Genomic DNA, 16,142 nt, shown 5'->3' with positions numbered 1-16,142 from the left:
GTTGAGAAACTGAAGGGCAGATTTTTGCGCAACACATGCTGTTGCTGAATATCTGCCCAACAAAAGTGAAGGAAAACCACCCCCCAGTATTCACTATTACATGTGAAGGTAGAAAAGAGCTGTAGACAGTGATGCTCACATACTGATTTGAAATAAGCACAATCTATTTGGCTGTAGGTTTCCAACAATTACGCATATTAAAGGGGTGCTTTACCACAGCACAAGATCACAGGAAGTTTCTCATGTTAATTACAGGAATTGCACCCTTACATAATTGTCAATAGTATTGTTATTATTAAGCAATTAATAAGGTACCTTATTGCTGCATAACTATACAGGGTGGTGGACACACAGGTAGGCTTCTGCCATTCTTCAACTGCTTGAGAAATCATTTTGACTCATGCTACAAAGCTTACAAAGCGCTCTCTGGGGCTCTTTGAACATGGGAGGTCTGGCTCATCTGTGCGCACATTCGAAAGCTGCACATTAGCAATGCTTTCACGGCAGAGGCGTCCGCAGACAAAATAAGCCATGCATACTGAGAACTGGCTGGACATCTTGAACACACTTCTTGGCTGCGGTTTCCAGTTCCCGTGAAGTGGAAGAGGTGGAATCAGAGGCCTTTTAGGCATCCTTGCTCCTCTCCGCAACCTTAAACAAACCCAGCTTGACTGCATTAAGCCAAAAAGACTTCAATCCAGACAAGGTTGACCTCATTGGACTTACCATACTCCAAAAACAGATAAGGAACTGGATCCAATCTTAGCCAAGCGGTGTTCATATGACCCACCTACCCCACATTCACTAAACAGAGAATCATAGAATTGTAGAACTGTAGAGTTGGGACAGACCCCATGGGTCATCTAGTCGAACCCCCTGCAATCCAGTGATTGCCTACGAGCTTTGCCCTGTGATGCAGGTGCCTGTTTTGGCCATGCCTCTGCAGCAGCTTTGCGAACCGTGCTAATTAGAAAGAGCCCTATGTGGACACAGCTGCACACACACAGCTGCACACACTCTTCATTGGGAACCCTGGGCACATTGTGGTTCCCAACTGCAAGGAAGTGCTCCTTGTGTGGAGAGCCCATTCTCACAAGCAATCAACATGCACCTGCCATGACCAGGAAATGCGGTCTACCTTTCCTCGCCATTGCTTTGGGGGCGTGCACGGGGGAGATGTCTGTACATTCTCACCGAATGTGAATTCGGCAACTTGCAATATTTGTCTCCAATATAAGCATCATACCATCACCACTGCCCCGAGTTCTTTCTGTTCAGGTTGCAATCTGAGGCACAGAATAGTAGTTACTTTTTCACATACCCATTCAAGACCTCCCCTTACCTGGCTATGATGGTAGCAAGAACATTTCTTCTAGCCTTCCTTCCTTCCTTCCTTCCTTCCTTCCTTCCTTCCTTCCTTCCTTCCTTGGTGCTTGGTTCATGACTATGGAAGCAACCCAGGCAATAGGAAGGAAAGGAAGGAAGGAAGGAAGGAAGGAAGGAAGGAAGGAAGGAAGGAAGGAAGGTCCAGCTTGCTGCCTCAAGAAGGTATGGGGAAGGAGGGGACCATGGGTTGGTGGGGGGAGGGATTCAGACACATTTACATCAGAGGGTTGGGAAGAAGTTAGGTTATTCATGGTGACGAAAAACACTTTTAAACAGGGGCAGCCTATGTCATGCCCTCCAGAAGGTGTTGGACTATAACTCCCATCGTACCTGAACACTGGCTAGGCTTGCAGGATCTGACAGGAGTTGTGGTCCAACAACATCTGCAGGGTACCATGCTAGCCACAAAGTGTACTGGAAGTGGTTTGTGCAACCTCTCGCTGCTTTCCAAGGCATTCAGTGCAGAGAATGCTTATTCAAATGACATCTGTCATTGCACCTAGAATGTACATCAGCCTTCACCTATTTGCTTCACCCATCCCCTGGCCACTCTTACTGGACGAGCTTAACAGCTAATGCAGCTAACTTAGAGCTGATGCCATGGAAGCTTTTAGGCACAACAGCTGTTTTATTTGGGGGAAGGGGGGATATAGAGCAATGGGAAGAATGGGGAACAATCTTCTACGGGGAAAGGAAAGCTGGAAGGAGATCTGAGGAGGAATGATTCAAGCGTGGGTTTAACAGGGAGGGGAGGAACGTTACATTTCTTTCCACCAGACTGTAACACCTAGCTTTCACCTGGTTCCAATTTTCCTGAAACACGCCCTGAGAGCATGAAAATCCAATTTGATGTAGGGGGAGCAGGCCAAGAGTTTTCGCTCCCTTCCCACCTGATATGCACATTCTTTGTCCCGGCTCCTCTGCTTGCCTCCTAGGTTTGGTTTCTACAGATGGTTTTTGGGGCTCACTCCACCACTTAGAATCAAAGAATTGTAGCGTTGAAAGGGACCCAAGAGTTATCCCCTGAAACGCAGGAATCCCAGCTAAAGCATTCCTGACAGATGGCCATCCAACCTCTACTTAAAAACCTCCAAGGTAGGAGAAGTCTGCCACCTTCCAAGGGAGTCAGCTCTTACTGTCAGATAGTTTTTCCTGATGTTTAGGAACACTTGGAAGGCAAAGATGATGGTTTGAGGCACAATGACTTAAGCATGGGCAGCCTTCTTCCCTCTGTTTCCTCCTCCTGGGCTTGGACCAGAGCAGAGATGGGTTCCGGATCCTGCCACTGCTAGGCTTGGGAGTGCTGGTGGGCTGGTACTGGCAACAGACAACAATCACCACATCTCCAAGATAAACGTGGCAGGGTTTTGGGGAAAGGGAACACTAGAGGAAAGGGTGGTTGTATTGCACCCCTCCCCACGTTCAGATTGTCCTCACTTTCATAATGTTGATTGTCAAGCATGAAAGGAAAGGAAAAGACATGAAAGAGAAGAGAAGAGAAGAGAAGAGAAGAGAAGAGAAGAGAAGAGAAGAGAAAGCTACCCTTTCTCTATTTAGTGAATTGACAAATGGCAATCACAATGATTGAGGATGGAGGACTCATCCCTGGGTAGTGCCATCAATCACTGTGTGCTCTGGGCACAGACAAAAACTGTCCCGCTCTTGTGTGTCACGAGTCCACCCCACAAGTCCTAATGGGCATCATCTACTATTGCCCACAGTCACCCTAACTTTGGTTGCATGGGTTGGGCATAGGCGTGCCTAGCCTTTGAGAACAGAAAGACACGCATGGGTTGCTGCTGGCACTGAGTGCATCTTTCCAATTACAGCTTCTATTCTACAGGAAGGTTATATTGTCTTGAATGAAAAGGAAACACACAGAAGTATTGTAGCAGACTTTCCTGAATACAAATCGCATGGTAAGGCAATGGTTTCAGGCGAAATCGATGTTCTCACAGGAAATTGGGGGAAAGCAGACTCTTATTTTTCTGAATTTACTCCAACAAAAGTTGACTCATAAAACCCTCTAAAATGTGTACTATGTAAATCAGGGGTGGGGACAGTGGGTGGGTGGGGCCAGAGGCAAAAAAAAAAAAAAAAAACCCCTCTGTGTTCATCCATGCAAAAAAAGTATGATCAGAGTTCAAGGACTCATTCCAGCTAGGCAAAGACACTCAAGGTGGTTTCAAAACAGGGCCGGTAGGGGGTGGTTGTCTGGGAAGAGGGGGGGTGACCTGGGAAGAATTCTGAGGCTTAGATAAGGAGCCCTGGATTTCCCCCTCTCTGATGTAGACCCTTGTTGCAGCAGGTATAAAACCCCTGTCTTAGGTGGACTGCCTCTTATATTCCCTCATGTTCTTGCACTGACAGGCTGCTGTCAAGCCAGGTGTCGGGAGCAGGATCGCAACATAACTCTTTCTTCAAAGAAACAAAACAGCTCAGGCCTAGTGAACAACTCTTCCCAGTAGGTCTTGCTCCAATGAAGCAGTTGCAAGGACTGAAGTTCCCCTGCCATCCCACCACTCCACCCCCAGGTCCTTCCCTTGCAACCTGAGACTTCTTCGTCATGTCTGTCTTTGCTCCACCCTCTTCATTCCTCTTTGGGTTGGGGAGGGGGGAGAGGAACAGGTTGCAGAAGGAGGGGTAGACACCCTGGATTCTTCAGCAGCCTGCCTCATCTCTGCCTCTTGCCGCCCACTCCTCTTCTGCTTCCAATTCTGGACTGCTCTCTGCCACAGCCTCTTCTTGCTCACTAAACCCTGTTCCCTCTTCAGCTTCCAGCACCTACTCCCAGTCTGCTCCCACTTCTCCTTTTGACCACTCATCATCATCCCACCACCAATCCCCGGCTCTGATCCTTCTTTTCTTGGGGGCTCCCTTGGGGGTTCCCCAGCTACTGCCTCCCACCACCCCTCTGCATCCAGACAGTCCATGACAGTCGTGAACATCTGTCACGTGAGCTACTGTGTTCATGCAGTGGTTGACATTTGTTTCCAGCTGTGGCAAGGCAAAGCTTTTCCCCAACAGGCTTTCCCCTATGGCAAGGTTTGCTCCCTACCGCAAGCCCCGTTTCTTGCTCATTGGGTTTATACAGTTATAAAGCTCCTGGAGAAAGTGTTGAACCATATCAATAAGACGCTATGGAAATGTTTTAAGATTTTCAGAGATGAATATGCTCTTGAACTGTATACCCATTGCATGACAGCGAAAATGAGTTCTACATGCCCTAATGGTGGCCAAGAGACTGATACTGATGAACTGGAAGAAACAGGATGCGATTCCCCTTAATCAATGGCTTGACAACATGACAAGACTGGCAGCATATGAAAGGGCAGCTTTCTTTGGATAAAGAAAGATGCAGACTTTCTTTGGATAAATACCATGATATTTGGAATGAATTTACACAGAATATATTAGGTTACTGAAAATTATGTGTGCATTAGGATAATAAGAATATACACATCTGTATATTAATATATAGTAATATAACTATTTTTTCTTTCTTTCCCCCCCTCACTCTTTTTATAAATGAAATCTTCTAATAAAATATCAAATTTTAAAAAGCTCCTGCAGATAGAACAAAGCTAAGATGGTAAGGGGGCAGTTGCGGTCACTGACTCAAAGGTTTGAGCTGGGGGCGGAAATGACTGGCAGAATCCGAGACCAGGGAGAAGAGTCGATGGAAGAAGACTGGAAAAAGTTTAAAGATTACTTACAGAAATACTGCAAAATTAATGAATGTTAGAATGATGTTGGATAAGAAGTTAAGTGGTTTTTAGCTGTAATGCTATAAAGGAATATGAAAAAATGGATTATTAATAGGTAAAAATTTAATGTTATAATATTTTAAGATTAAAGACTAGGATAAACAAAGAGGGAAAGGATTTGCTGAACTAACAAATTGAATTGGAATACAAAAAAGGGAGGTGTGAGGAGGTCCGGGAAACAAGCAAATGAAAGATAAGTAATGGAAAGATTGAATTGTTTTTAACTATTTTTATTTTGTATTTTTCTTTTTTCATTTTGTAATATTTTGAAAATCTTAATAAATATCTTTTAAAAAACAACAACAAAGGTTTGAGCTTGGGAACTTCAGAGCCGAATGAGCTACCACAGACTGGGTACAGCTCTTGCCTCAGAGCCTTTTCCAAGTGGCACAAGGAATAGGAAAGGTGCAACTGGGCAGGTATAACAAAGTTTCTAGACTGCAAAGCCCAACTGCTAAGAGTGGAAAGCAAACGGGACTTGTTTCCACATAAACAGGAACAGCATTAACGATGGAAGTTTATCTGTATCATCTTAAGCCTCTCTGTGTGTTTATCTAGCGTCTCTGACTTTCCTAGGTAGGCAACCCTGGGGCTGCGTTGAACAGCTTGAAGAACTCTGAACGATGACAACGTACCCCTAAAGGTTCCCGGCACTGACATCACGATGTCTGTTTTCTGGCTCGCTGCCAAATCACAGCTGATGACATTGACTGGGAACGGAGACACGCACCGTGTAATGTTAGGGGACAGTGCTACGTTGCACTACATGGGTGGAAACTGGGGGGGCGGGGGCGGCATACATGTGCAGCACTCAACGTGGGGCTGTTGGTTTTGGCAGCAACTCCAGATCGCGCCAATCCAGATTTATGGCCACATCCAACAAATAACCTCTTTGGACGTGCATTTTCTTTCTAATCTGGAGCTAAATCATGTTCGGAACACAACTGTGGAGCAGCGCCAAGAGTCTGATAGTGCAGGTGCTAACTAGTTAATCTGTAACCACAAGGAGTCAGCCAGACAAGCAACAGGTTTGTGGAAGGGGGGGAGAACGATGGTGGGGGGAGATTATAAAATAAGCAATGGGAAATCAAGAGCTCTAAGCCCATTTCAGCAAGTCTTGAGCTGTGAAGTGCTTCGTGCTTCCTTGATTAAAAAGAAAAAGATTCAGCAGACAAGACACCCCAAGATTTCACATCTTTGCCCTTGGAAAAAAAATCTGCCAAGAGACCGAACATTTTTTAATAACGGGGGAAAGGGAAAGCAAATTGCTAGCCTTTTTCAGGGGCAGCTGCCAAGAAGATGGAGCCTATTCTTTTATTTATATGAAAGGAGAGAAACATGCATTCACTTTGAAGCTAAAACTGCCATATATCAAAAGAGAAGAAAGTGTTGCCTGAAAATGAAAATAAAAATTAGCGGAGGGAGAGAAATCAAGGATCCAAGACAAGTCCTACGGAAGGGGGAGTGGGGAGAAAGGAAAGGAAAAACAGAGCCAGAAGCATCTGACATTGGACTAAGCAAGGTCAAATGATGTCCCGAGTGGAATTGCAGGGAGATGGACATGATGTGCCCTGAAATGGAAAAGCAAAGAAGTGGAAAGGAATAAAAGGAATTTTAAAAGAAGCTGCAAATTGGCTTCCTGGCATCTCAATCCAAAACATCTGTGCTATAAACCACACACAGGATTGGGATGGTACCCAATTAAACCATCCTAGATTAGGGATGAACGAATCTATCAAATCAGTTTATCATTTTCTCCACATAAGTTCACAATTTATTTATTTTTAAGTATCATGAAAACTTCTCAGTCTTTTAGTGTGCATCTCTCCCAACATTTTTGTACACTATTTTAGCTAACATACATATTTTTGCAAGCAATTCCCCCTAACATGACGCCCTTTTTGTGGCCTTTTCATAGAATCGTAGATTTGTAGAGTTGGGAGGGACCCAAAGGGTCATCTAGCCCAACCCTCTGCAAGGCAGAAATCTCATATAAAACATCCACAACAGGCGGCCACCCAATCTCTGCTTTTTCACCTTTTCTGGTACTCTAGGCCAGTGTTTCCCAACCTTGTGCCTCCAGCTGTTTTTGGACTACAATTCCCATCATCCCTTGCCACTGGTCTTGCTAGTCAGGGATGATGGGAGTTGTAGTTCAAAAACAGCTGGAGGCACAAGGTTGGGAAACACTGCTCTAGGCTTTAGTGACCATTTTTCACCTTTCCTGGGATATTAGGTTTTTCTGACAGTTTTTCAATTATTCTGGGATTTGAGGTTTTTCTAACCACCTTCCACCTTTTCTGGGATTTTGCTTTCTTCTCCATCTTTCACCTCTTCTGGGATATTGGGTGTTTCTGATTCTTTTTCACCATTTTGGTATTTTGGGGTTTTTCCTGACTAATATATTCGTTTTTACACACACTTTTCTCTAACATGAGCATTTGAATATACATTCTTGGATTGAATAATTACATTGCAAAATTCAGGAAAGTGCAAATTTCAAAGAACAACTGCATTTTGGTTTGAGAAGTGCGGATTAGCTAAATTTCCCACCCATCCCTACATGTGAATAGCACAGTGTAAAAAGCAGCATTCTTTCAGCTCTTGCCTACTCTCTCAAGGAAATATTCCCCCTATCCAACCCCAAGACTTACCATTTTTGACAAGCCCAGTATAAGAAGTATGGTGCCAAGGGAATATTGCAGGTTGTTTGGAGGGTGGTCAAGACTCCACTCTTGCCCCCTGCTCTGCTAGTGGCACCCAAGTCGCCTAGTTCAGCATTTTATAGACCTATTTCATTTATTCAATCTATCTGTATGCTGCTATTTTCCACCAAATCTCAACAGTAAAAAGTTGCTAAAATTTCTTCAAGTTGTAACAGGTATACTTCTATCACAACTCTTCGTGCACTATCTTTTTTTTTTTTATAAAAAAAGGATCTATCTTTATGGGGCAATTATAAATTTTAATATAATACAAATAAAAAAGCGAGAACAAAACATTCATTATTTCCAGAATCAAAGCCAGATCTTGTTCAACTCCTATGGGGAAGATTAAGAGCTTGCTAAAACAAACACATTTTGAGCTCTCTCCAAAAGACAAGTAAGGGCAAGCACTGGTGAACTTCACTGGTAAGGCTGCCCCACAGAACAAGAAACACTGCCAGGAATATGCAAACCCTTTCACATTATCTCTACAAATACCTGCTTGTAGCACCATGTGCTTGGGATACTAATCTACAAAGGAAATATTTTCAGTGCAGCTCCAAACTACAGTTACACGCATCTCATACACTCTGTTTGTCTGCTAGCGGCCTATCAACTTCCCCATTCAGAAGCAGATATTCTTAATTAATATGATGGAGATACCAGTATTTTTTCTGCATTGCACCCAGATTATTATCCACAATTAATATCCAAAACAAAACTGTGCATTAAATTGCCATTTGTTTCTGTAAGGTTGATATATATACCTTCTGCAGCAGATACCTGCTTGCACAATGGCATGTCTGACCTATGTACCATCAGGAGGAGATTTTAGGAGGGCAAAGGGAGAGGAGAGGAAGGCCAAGTCCCATTGCACAAATGGAACTCTACTTGCATAGCACTGGATACAATCCACAGTATGAAGTTTTCCCAGTTGAAAAATCACTGCTATTCACAGCTCCCATGGCAAATAGCCTGCTCTTCACCCCAATTGTATTACTTCTTGGGGCTTGTCACTTGGGCCTGAGCATCTCCCAATTATCTTAACTGGACAAGACCAAGGGCAACCAGTGAGGAGGGGTGTCACCACAAAACTGGCCTCCCAGTGACAGTGGCACAGCTGCTTACTGGGATAGTGAGGGGCAGGGCACCATTGAGGTCAGGCTAGCACAGGTACACCGGCAGTGCCAATCTGCCACTCCCTCTGGTGCACCTGTAATGTCCTGCCCTTGCCGCTGTCCTGCTTTGTAAGTGGCAGTGATGCTGATGCTGAGATGTTTAAAACAATGGCTGTGGTCACGTTAAAACCATAGTTTAAGTTTAAGGTAAAGGTAAAGGTACCCCTGCCCGTACGGGCCAGTCTTGACAGACTCTAGGGTTGTGCGCCCATCTCACTCAAGAGGCCGGGGGCCAGCGCCGTCCGGAGACACTTCCGGGTCACGTGGCCAGCGTGACATCGCTTCTCTGGCGAGCCAGAGCCGCACACGGAACACCGTTTACCTTCCCGCTAGAAAGCGGTGTCTATTTATCTACTTGCACCCAGAGGTGCTTTCGAACTGCTAGGTTGGCAGGCGCTGGGACCGAACAACGGGAGCGCACCCCGCCGCGGGGATTCGAACCGCCGACCTTTCGATCAGCAAGCCCTAGGCGCTGAGGCTTTTACCCACAGCGCCACCCGCGTCCCAGTTTAAGTTTAGCTATGACTTAACCCAAATGAGTCCTAAGCCACCGCTTCACTCCTGACCTGCTTCCAGGTGCAACAAACTGCAATCCTTGGTTTGTCGCGTCATCCACACCCAGGCTCATGCTAATATTTCTCCCAAACAAATCCCACATGGTGAAACTAGAACAAACCTTGGCTGCTGCTGCTTTTGGTTTGTTTGTAGGGAAACAAACCATGAACTAGGTTCGGACAACATGACAAGGCAAAGCTTGTAGCTTGTTGCTCCCAGCACAGCACAGTCAGGAGTAGGGGAGAAGTGAAGGGAGGACTTCTGAGCAGCATACACCAGTCCACCACTGATTCTTGTTAAACCACAGTTAAACATTAACCGTGGTTTAACATGACACGCAAACCAAGCCTCTGATGCTAAATTCTCTTATAATTATGGCTGAGATGAAATGATGCACTATTTACTTGGGAATATTTCCTGCAGTGTCAAAACCTGCTTCCCCTTTAGCGAGGATTTTTTGGCTCCTGAATGGGAAAATGTTATAGGGCATCCTATAAATATTGGTTTAAAAAAAAATAAACAAACTTTAGCTTCCCTTTCCCCCTTTTTCTGTTAGCTGGTTTTATTCATCCTCAATAACTTCATCACATCGCCAAATCTTATTGCAGTATATTGACGTCATCCTGTCCCCTGTATGATAACTGATTGGGAGAGATAGCATATGTGACTAATATGACTAATCCAGGAAGCATCACTCTCATTCTTAATAATAGGGTCATAAAACGGGAGGAAGGGGATAAAAATAATTTCAAACTGGAAAAAATAATAATCTTAAGACTGTGCAAAGATTCAAAGATTTACCTGGCTGCTGTTAGCTTTTTCCTTCCTGGATTAGTTGCATAGGTGATTCTGGTTAGTGGGAATCACATAATAAATGGGTCACTATTGTCATACTGCATAGCCAATCAGATGTTACTATGTGATGATATCACTGGGGGTCAAATGAAGTCAAAAGAGAACGAAAACAAGAGAAGCTAAAGTAAATGAGTACAGGGACATTTTCGCAAGGTGTGCGGGAAAGATCATGGAAGAAGGAATTATTATTTTTATACCTAAAAATGTTTACAAAAAAACTGAGCCATTCCAGCTCAGCCCCAGCAGATACTATTTTTCACTGCCTGCAAATCAATTCTACCTATCACAGAAGCAGGGTAAGAGACCCTTACGCTCACCTTTGCTATCAGGTGACCCTATGATGCAACTTAAAAGGTGGGGTAGCCATCTCATACACAAGGGCAGCCTTGGTATCAGGAGTCCAGATTTAACCAAATAGATGCCCTAGTGGGAGGCAGCACAATGAGTCACACTGCTGCAATGGGGCTTCCCCCATCTTCTGCTTCCTCTGTACACCCCCCACCACACATAGTTCAGAAGCAGGTCAGAAGAACCCCCAATAACAGCACATGGGGAGAAGAGAGGAGAGATTGCTCTGTCTGGCAAGCAGAAATGTTTGCACCAATGGAACAATCGTATTAGAGCAACAATGAATTTCACCCAGAGAATATCTAAGCCTAGACTAATAGGATGCAATCAATTAGCAATATCTGATCAACCAGCTAACAAATATCACAATCCAGAAGCCATTTATAGGCAAAAAGTGTACTATTAATATAGCCGGGGTATATGGGGTGTTAGGGGAGGGGTAGTACCTCTGGTGGGGGACACGTCGTGCTCCTTCTGGGGTAGTTTGTCCACCACTGGTCCCCACCCTACATTCAGGTCTCCTAGAAGCTGCTGGAAGCTCTGAGCATGCGACAGTGGCCAAACCTCTGGAAACGGCTGTGACTTGCTAACTAAACCAGGTGAGGGTAGCCTATGGGTCTCAGACCCTTGGTGAGTCAGGGACTTCCCCCGCATGCGAAGACAGTCTCTGGTGGATTGAATGGACAAGACCAACAGAGGGTCCAACGGTCAAGTATGTGCTGCAAAGGGGACAGATGGGACTAGTCAAACGTGGGAAAGTAGCCCATCTGATACGAAACCTTTGCTGTCTTGTGGGATATCTTTGGGAGAAGAAAAGTGTCAAGGAGTAATCCCCACGCAAATGCAGTGTGAAGTCCCTAAGACAGTCAGATGTCGCCTTCCAGCATCTCCTGCAGCTAAGCTGGTGCCAAACGTATTGCTCTGGTTTCCTTTGGACCACATCAGCAAGGCAAAGAGGGGGATTTTGTTGTCTGGGCATCCCAGGACCTCCATACACATTGCTCAGGCTTGCGCTCCGGGGAAGTCACTTCACTTCCGGAGGAGCACTCCAAGGTCTCTTGAGACAGATGGATGCCAAAAACAATTAATACAGCCACACACACAACTGCACGGGCATTGTGATTACTGTTAAGAGGAACTATGTTTACAACTGTATACAATGCTGGTGTTTATTTGCATTGCTGTGTATGAGCTATGGGGAAATATACAGTATGCTTCCCACCCCCAGAATGTTCAGGGTTGATATTAACTCACTGTTAGCACCCAACACGTCACTGAAATGTCACAAAAATTTATCACATTTTTCTCAGAATGGGTAAACCTGGTTTAATTTGTGGAGGGTGGGTATGGGCTGTCCTTTTTATGCCATCAATGTTGTGTGTACATTGCAAGAAATGTCCATGCATGAGGCACATGCACACCCCACAATAAGCAGTCATCTGGAAGCATCTCCAGACACTAGACATGGCAAGCCCAGTTCTTTAGCAATCCAAAATTCGCAAACACCACCCCCACCACCCCTGTAAAGGCTGAGCAATCTCTCAAACAAGTTCACACCTCAGTGAAACAGGAAGCCTTCCAGCTGAAAGGAAAGACAGAGATCAGATATGGCATTCTTGACATGCTTAAAACTCAAAAAAGTTGGCAACAAACACCCATTTTTTCCCTGAGTTTCTCTCTGCTGAATACGAAGCCAACAAGAAAGCATGAACTACTGTGACTCGTGGACTGTCCTTTAAATGAGCCCTGAAAGAATGTTGTTTCCAAAATAGTAAATATGCCTCTCTCTCAATCCACATTAGCATATTAAAAGTAACACTTGCGCAGTCGATAAACAGCCCCCAGTGGCTTCACAGCGTCTTAACCCTCAGCACCCTGGCTGAATGATCATTTGTACAAATCACAGGCAGGCTATGAAAAATTTGTCCTTGCTACTTCATCGGGACACGGAATTACTTTTCCGTTCCGGAAAAGTTATTCTGAGCCTGAGAACACGTAATGCTCCCCATCAGAAGGGGGCTAGAAGAGGACTGCATGCCCCCGCCAGGCCCTTTCTTCTGGCTCCTCCCTTCTAGTATTAATCTAGTGTTTTCCTGTAGCCATTAACTGCACAGTAACTCAGTGAGGCATTAGCTACAGGGTTAACCAGGGTTGCCTCTAAAAGCATTTCTGAAGCCAGTCAAACCCTGATTGAGATTCACACCTTTACCAACAGAGATTCAAGAACTTAAACCAAGGACCTCTTGGCCCCTAACATACCTATGGTATGACCCCTCCATTTTTTATTTTTGCTTTCTATCTCTCTGGGGACAAACAAGCAATTTGCAGATGTCTGAGAATCAAATCCAGAAATATTAAAGACTCAAGTATCATTGGGTTCTGAACAGATTTGATAACTGAAAATACAAGCTTTCCCAAGTGTTGCAGGATACCAGCTGGAGGAGTGGTTTTAGACTATGTTTCGGCAATTGTGCTATTGCCACACCATCCTGGGGCCACAGCCAAATGCCAGCTTGGGAACCGTGGCTCTAGAAAATCAGTGTGTTGGGTAGGGCAAATGAATGAAATTTTAAAGTAACTCTTTAATGGTAACATACATGAGATGCATTTAACCCAAATCTGCAACACAGGATTTATTTTCAAATATCTGCACCTTCCATATTCTTATTTTTACCTTTTTCAGTCTGATATATCCCTCCACCCCATCCTGGGCTTATAAATTATCTCCTCTCCATCGCATCCTTTTCTTCCTTCTCCCTTTGTTCAGTCACCAAAAGATGGGCATAGAACCGCCAGTGCAATCTCCCCTAAGTTATGGCTTGATCTGCACCGAGTTAGATCATAGAGCAGGCTTGGAAACTACCACTTCCCATGTCAATGATTCCTTTCCCTTGCAGGCATCCGATGTGCCACAAACCACTAGCATGGATAGTGGAGCATGTTAGGAAAAACTGTTTGTGGACCAGCAACTTTTGTGACATTTTGGAGGAGTTGTCACAATATTCACAGCCTCTTTTGAGGGCAGCCTGCAAAGGCATTATCTTACTATACCAGATGCACCAAAATGACCTGCCGCCCAGACAGAGGCAAGATCAAATGAGCCTCTGCAGGCTGCCTCTGTATGTTAGCAATGGCTCCAATTTGGCTGAAAAGCGCCCGCAGGTGATCCGCCCCGCCCGTTGCTCACCTTTGCAGATTTTCTCGTCGTCCGCAGGCTCGTAGCCAGCCCTGCAAGCGCATCTGCCAATAGCCACCATCCACTCGCCTTCGCCGTTGCAGTGCAGCCTCACCCCGGAGGAGCCCGTCACGCTGGCTTCCTCTGCGTCAGCCACACAAGTCCCTGGCGCCTCCACCAGCGAAGTCCTTTCGCCTCCAGCAAACGTCTCCGGGAAAGAGGCAAAGCCCTTCACCACCGCCGGGCACTTGTAAAAGAAAACCTGAACAGCCACCAGGGACATGCATGCCCCGGAGTCCTGGAAAGCCAAGTAGAAACCCCTCTTGGCGAGCGGGCCAAAGCTGCGCACTTTCACATTCATCTTTACCACCTCCCCGGTGCTGTCCACCTGCGAGAAGCTCTCGTCGGCTGCAATTGTATCCACCTTGGTCCACGGCCCCTCGCGCCACTCAGGGTGCTCCGGGGTGGCTACGTCTGCCTCCGATTCATGGTAGTAAAGGGTGAAGGTTTCCTTGCAGGATGAGGCCACGGTCCTCATGCTGGCGCAGTCCCGTACTGAAAAGCGGAGGCGGATGTGGACCCTGTGTGCTCCGCGCCGCTCTATGTAGTGAGTTCGCAGCCAGTTGTTCTGTCCTGGCTCAGCCACGTTGCACACCTCAAAGGTCCGGATCTGGTCCTTCCTGTCATACAAGACACTCACCTCGTCCCACTGTACGGAGTTGGGGAGCGGGAGTAAGGAAGAAGAGATAAACAGAAGTTGTTTTCAGCTTTCCTGTAACTGGCAATAGCCTTCTCCTTGTCTTGACGACACTCACATGGACTGGAGAGAGGCGCAAGGCTTAGCCAGTGTGCACAAAAGGGGTCTGGTCTAGGCTATGGATGAGTCGTGTCTGGGGGCTTCCCAAGCTCAAGGGTTCCAAAGTCCCCTCTCTCCCAATGCTTGGGAGGTCCCCTGAATGGTGGCCTAGCTTAGAGACTGCAAATATATAGGACTTGGAGGGGTGGGGGTTGCACTATGCCTGTGATTATTTTCTCTATGAAAACTTCTCTATTCCACCATTCATCAAAAGGTGACTCCAGGGCTGTTTAGTATCCAGAACTCAGATGAATAGTCAAAACAAAAAAAATTCCTTCCAGTAGCACCTTAAAGACCAACTAAGTTAGTTCTTGGTATGAGCTTTCGTGTGCATGCACACTTCTTCAGATACACCAGATACATCAGATGAATAGTAGAATCATAGATCTGCGGAGTTGGAAGTCACCCTGAGGATCATCTCATCCAACCCCCTGCCTATACCATGACTATGCCACTGTCCCATATGGGGATCAAACCTGCAACCTTGGTGTTAGCAGCACCACGCTCTAAGCAACTGAGCTATCCTGGCCTTAGGTTTTCAAGGGAAAATATCTCCCAAGTTGAACGTGCAAATTTTGACCTCAAAATTCTTGATAATTCAAGTCATTTGAGATTCTACGCATTTTCACTTAAGGTGATTTATAAGATATAGAGTGAATACGTTGTGTTGAACTCGGAACACAGAGGTCTGGATTCAAATACAGCTCCTTTTGATGGCCAAGGACAAGCCATTCTGCTGTGTTGTGAAACTAGAATGGGGCAACCCCTGGAACGCCATTCTGACTTCCTTGGAGAAGAAGCACAAAGCAAGTGTGATAACCTCTAAGCTCACCAGGACTCATCTCCCAGCAGCCAAGGGATGTGGTGGCGGAAGCTTTGACGTTGGCGCTCGCCCTCCCCAGACCTTGGCAATCCATGGCTGCAAGTTCCAGAGGAAAAGACACATGGGGGGGGAGCATTGGAAGGGGTCCTGTAGCAGCTTAAGAGCCTTCTAATATATTGTGACAAGAGGTTTTCTAGGCTGAAGTCCATTTTGTCAGATTGTATCTAGCTGGAACGAATGCATCCATTGGGCACTTGCCAACTATGCTTCCGAGGTGCATTAGGATAAAGGAAACCAGAATTTCAACAGAACGTTCGGTCAAATTGAACTAGAACTTTTCTTTGGGGGGGGGGGAGAGATAACCATCTAGTCTGCATTTCGAAATCTGGTTCAGGCCTGCGTTCTAAAGCAGTGGTTCTGAAATGCCCCCCCCCCCCCCATCACTTAAAGATTGCTGAAGGTCTTGGTGGACCACTTAATGATTTTTCTACCTG

The 16,142-nt window shown here is 45.6% G+C and overlaps 1 protein-coding gene across 3 annotated transcripts in view; it reads right to left on the bottom strand.

Annotated features, from left to right (window-relative positions):
• Positions 1 to 16,142, bottom strand: part of LOC114587337 (ephrin type-B receptor 5) — a 156,848-nt gene that overhangs the window by 74,524 nt on the left and 66,182 nt on the right. For all 3 annotated transcript variants that reach the window (XM_077921506.1, XM_077921505.1, XM_028711375.2), the window contains one exon: positions 13,982 to 14,678. In XM_077921506.1, coding sequence (XP_077777632.1) covers positions 13,982 to 14,678 — 697 coding nt within the window. The remainder of the gene's footprint in view (positions 1 to 13,981; positions 14,679 to 16,142) is intronic.

The sequence above is a fragment of the Podarcis muralis genome, chromosome 17, assembly GCF_964188315.1.
Source record: "Podarcis muralis chromosome 17, rPodMur119.hap1.1, whole genome shotgun sequence".
Lineage (NCBI taxonomy): Eukaryota > Metazoa > Chordata > Lepidosauria > Squamata > Lacertidae > Podarcis > Podarcis muralis.
The sequence above is the reverse complement of the archived record's forward strand: the minus strand, read 5'-3'. Positions and strand labels throughout refer to the sequence as shown.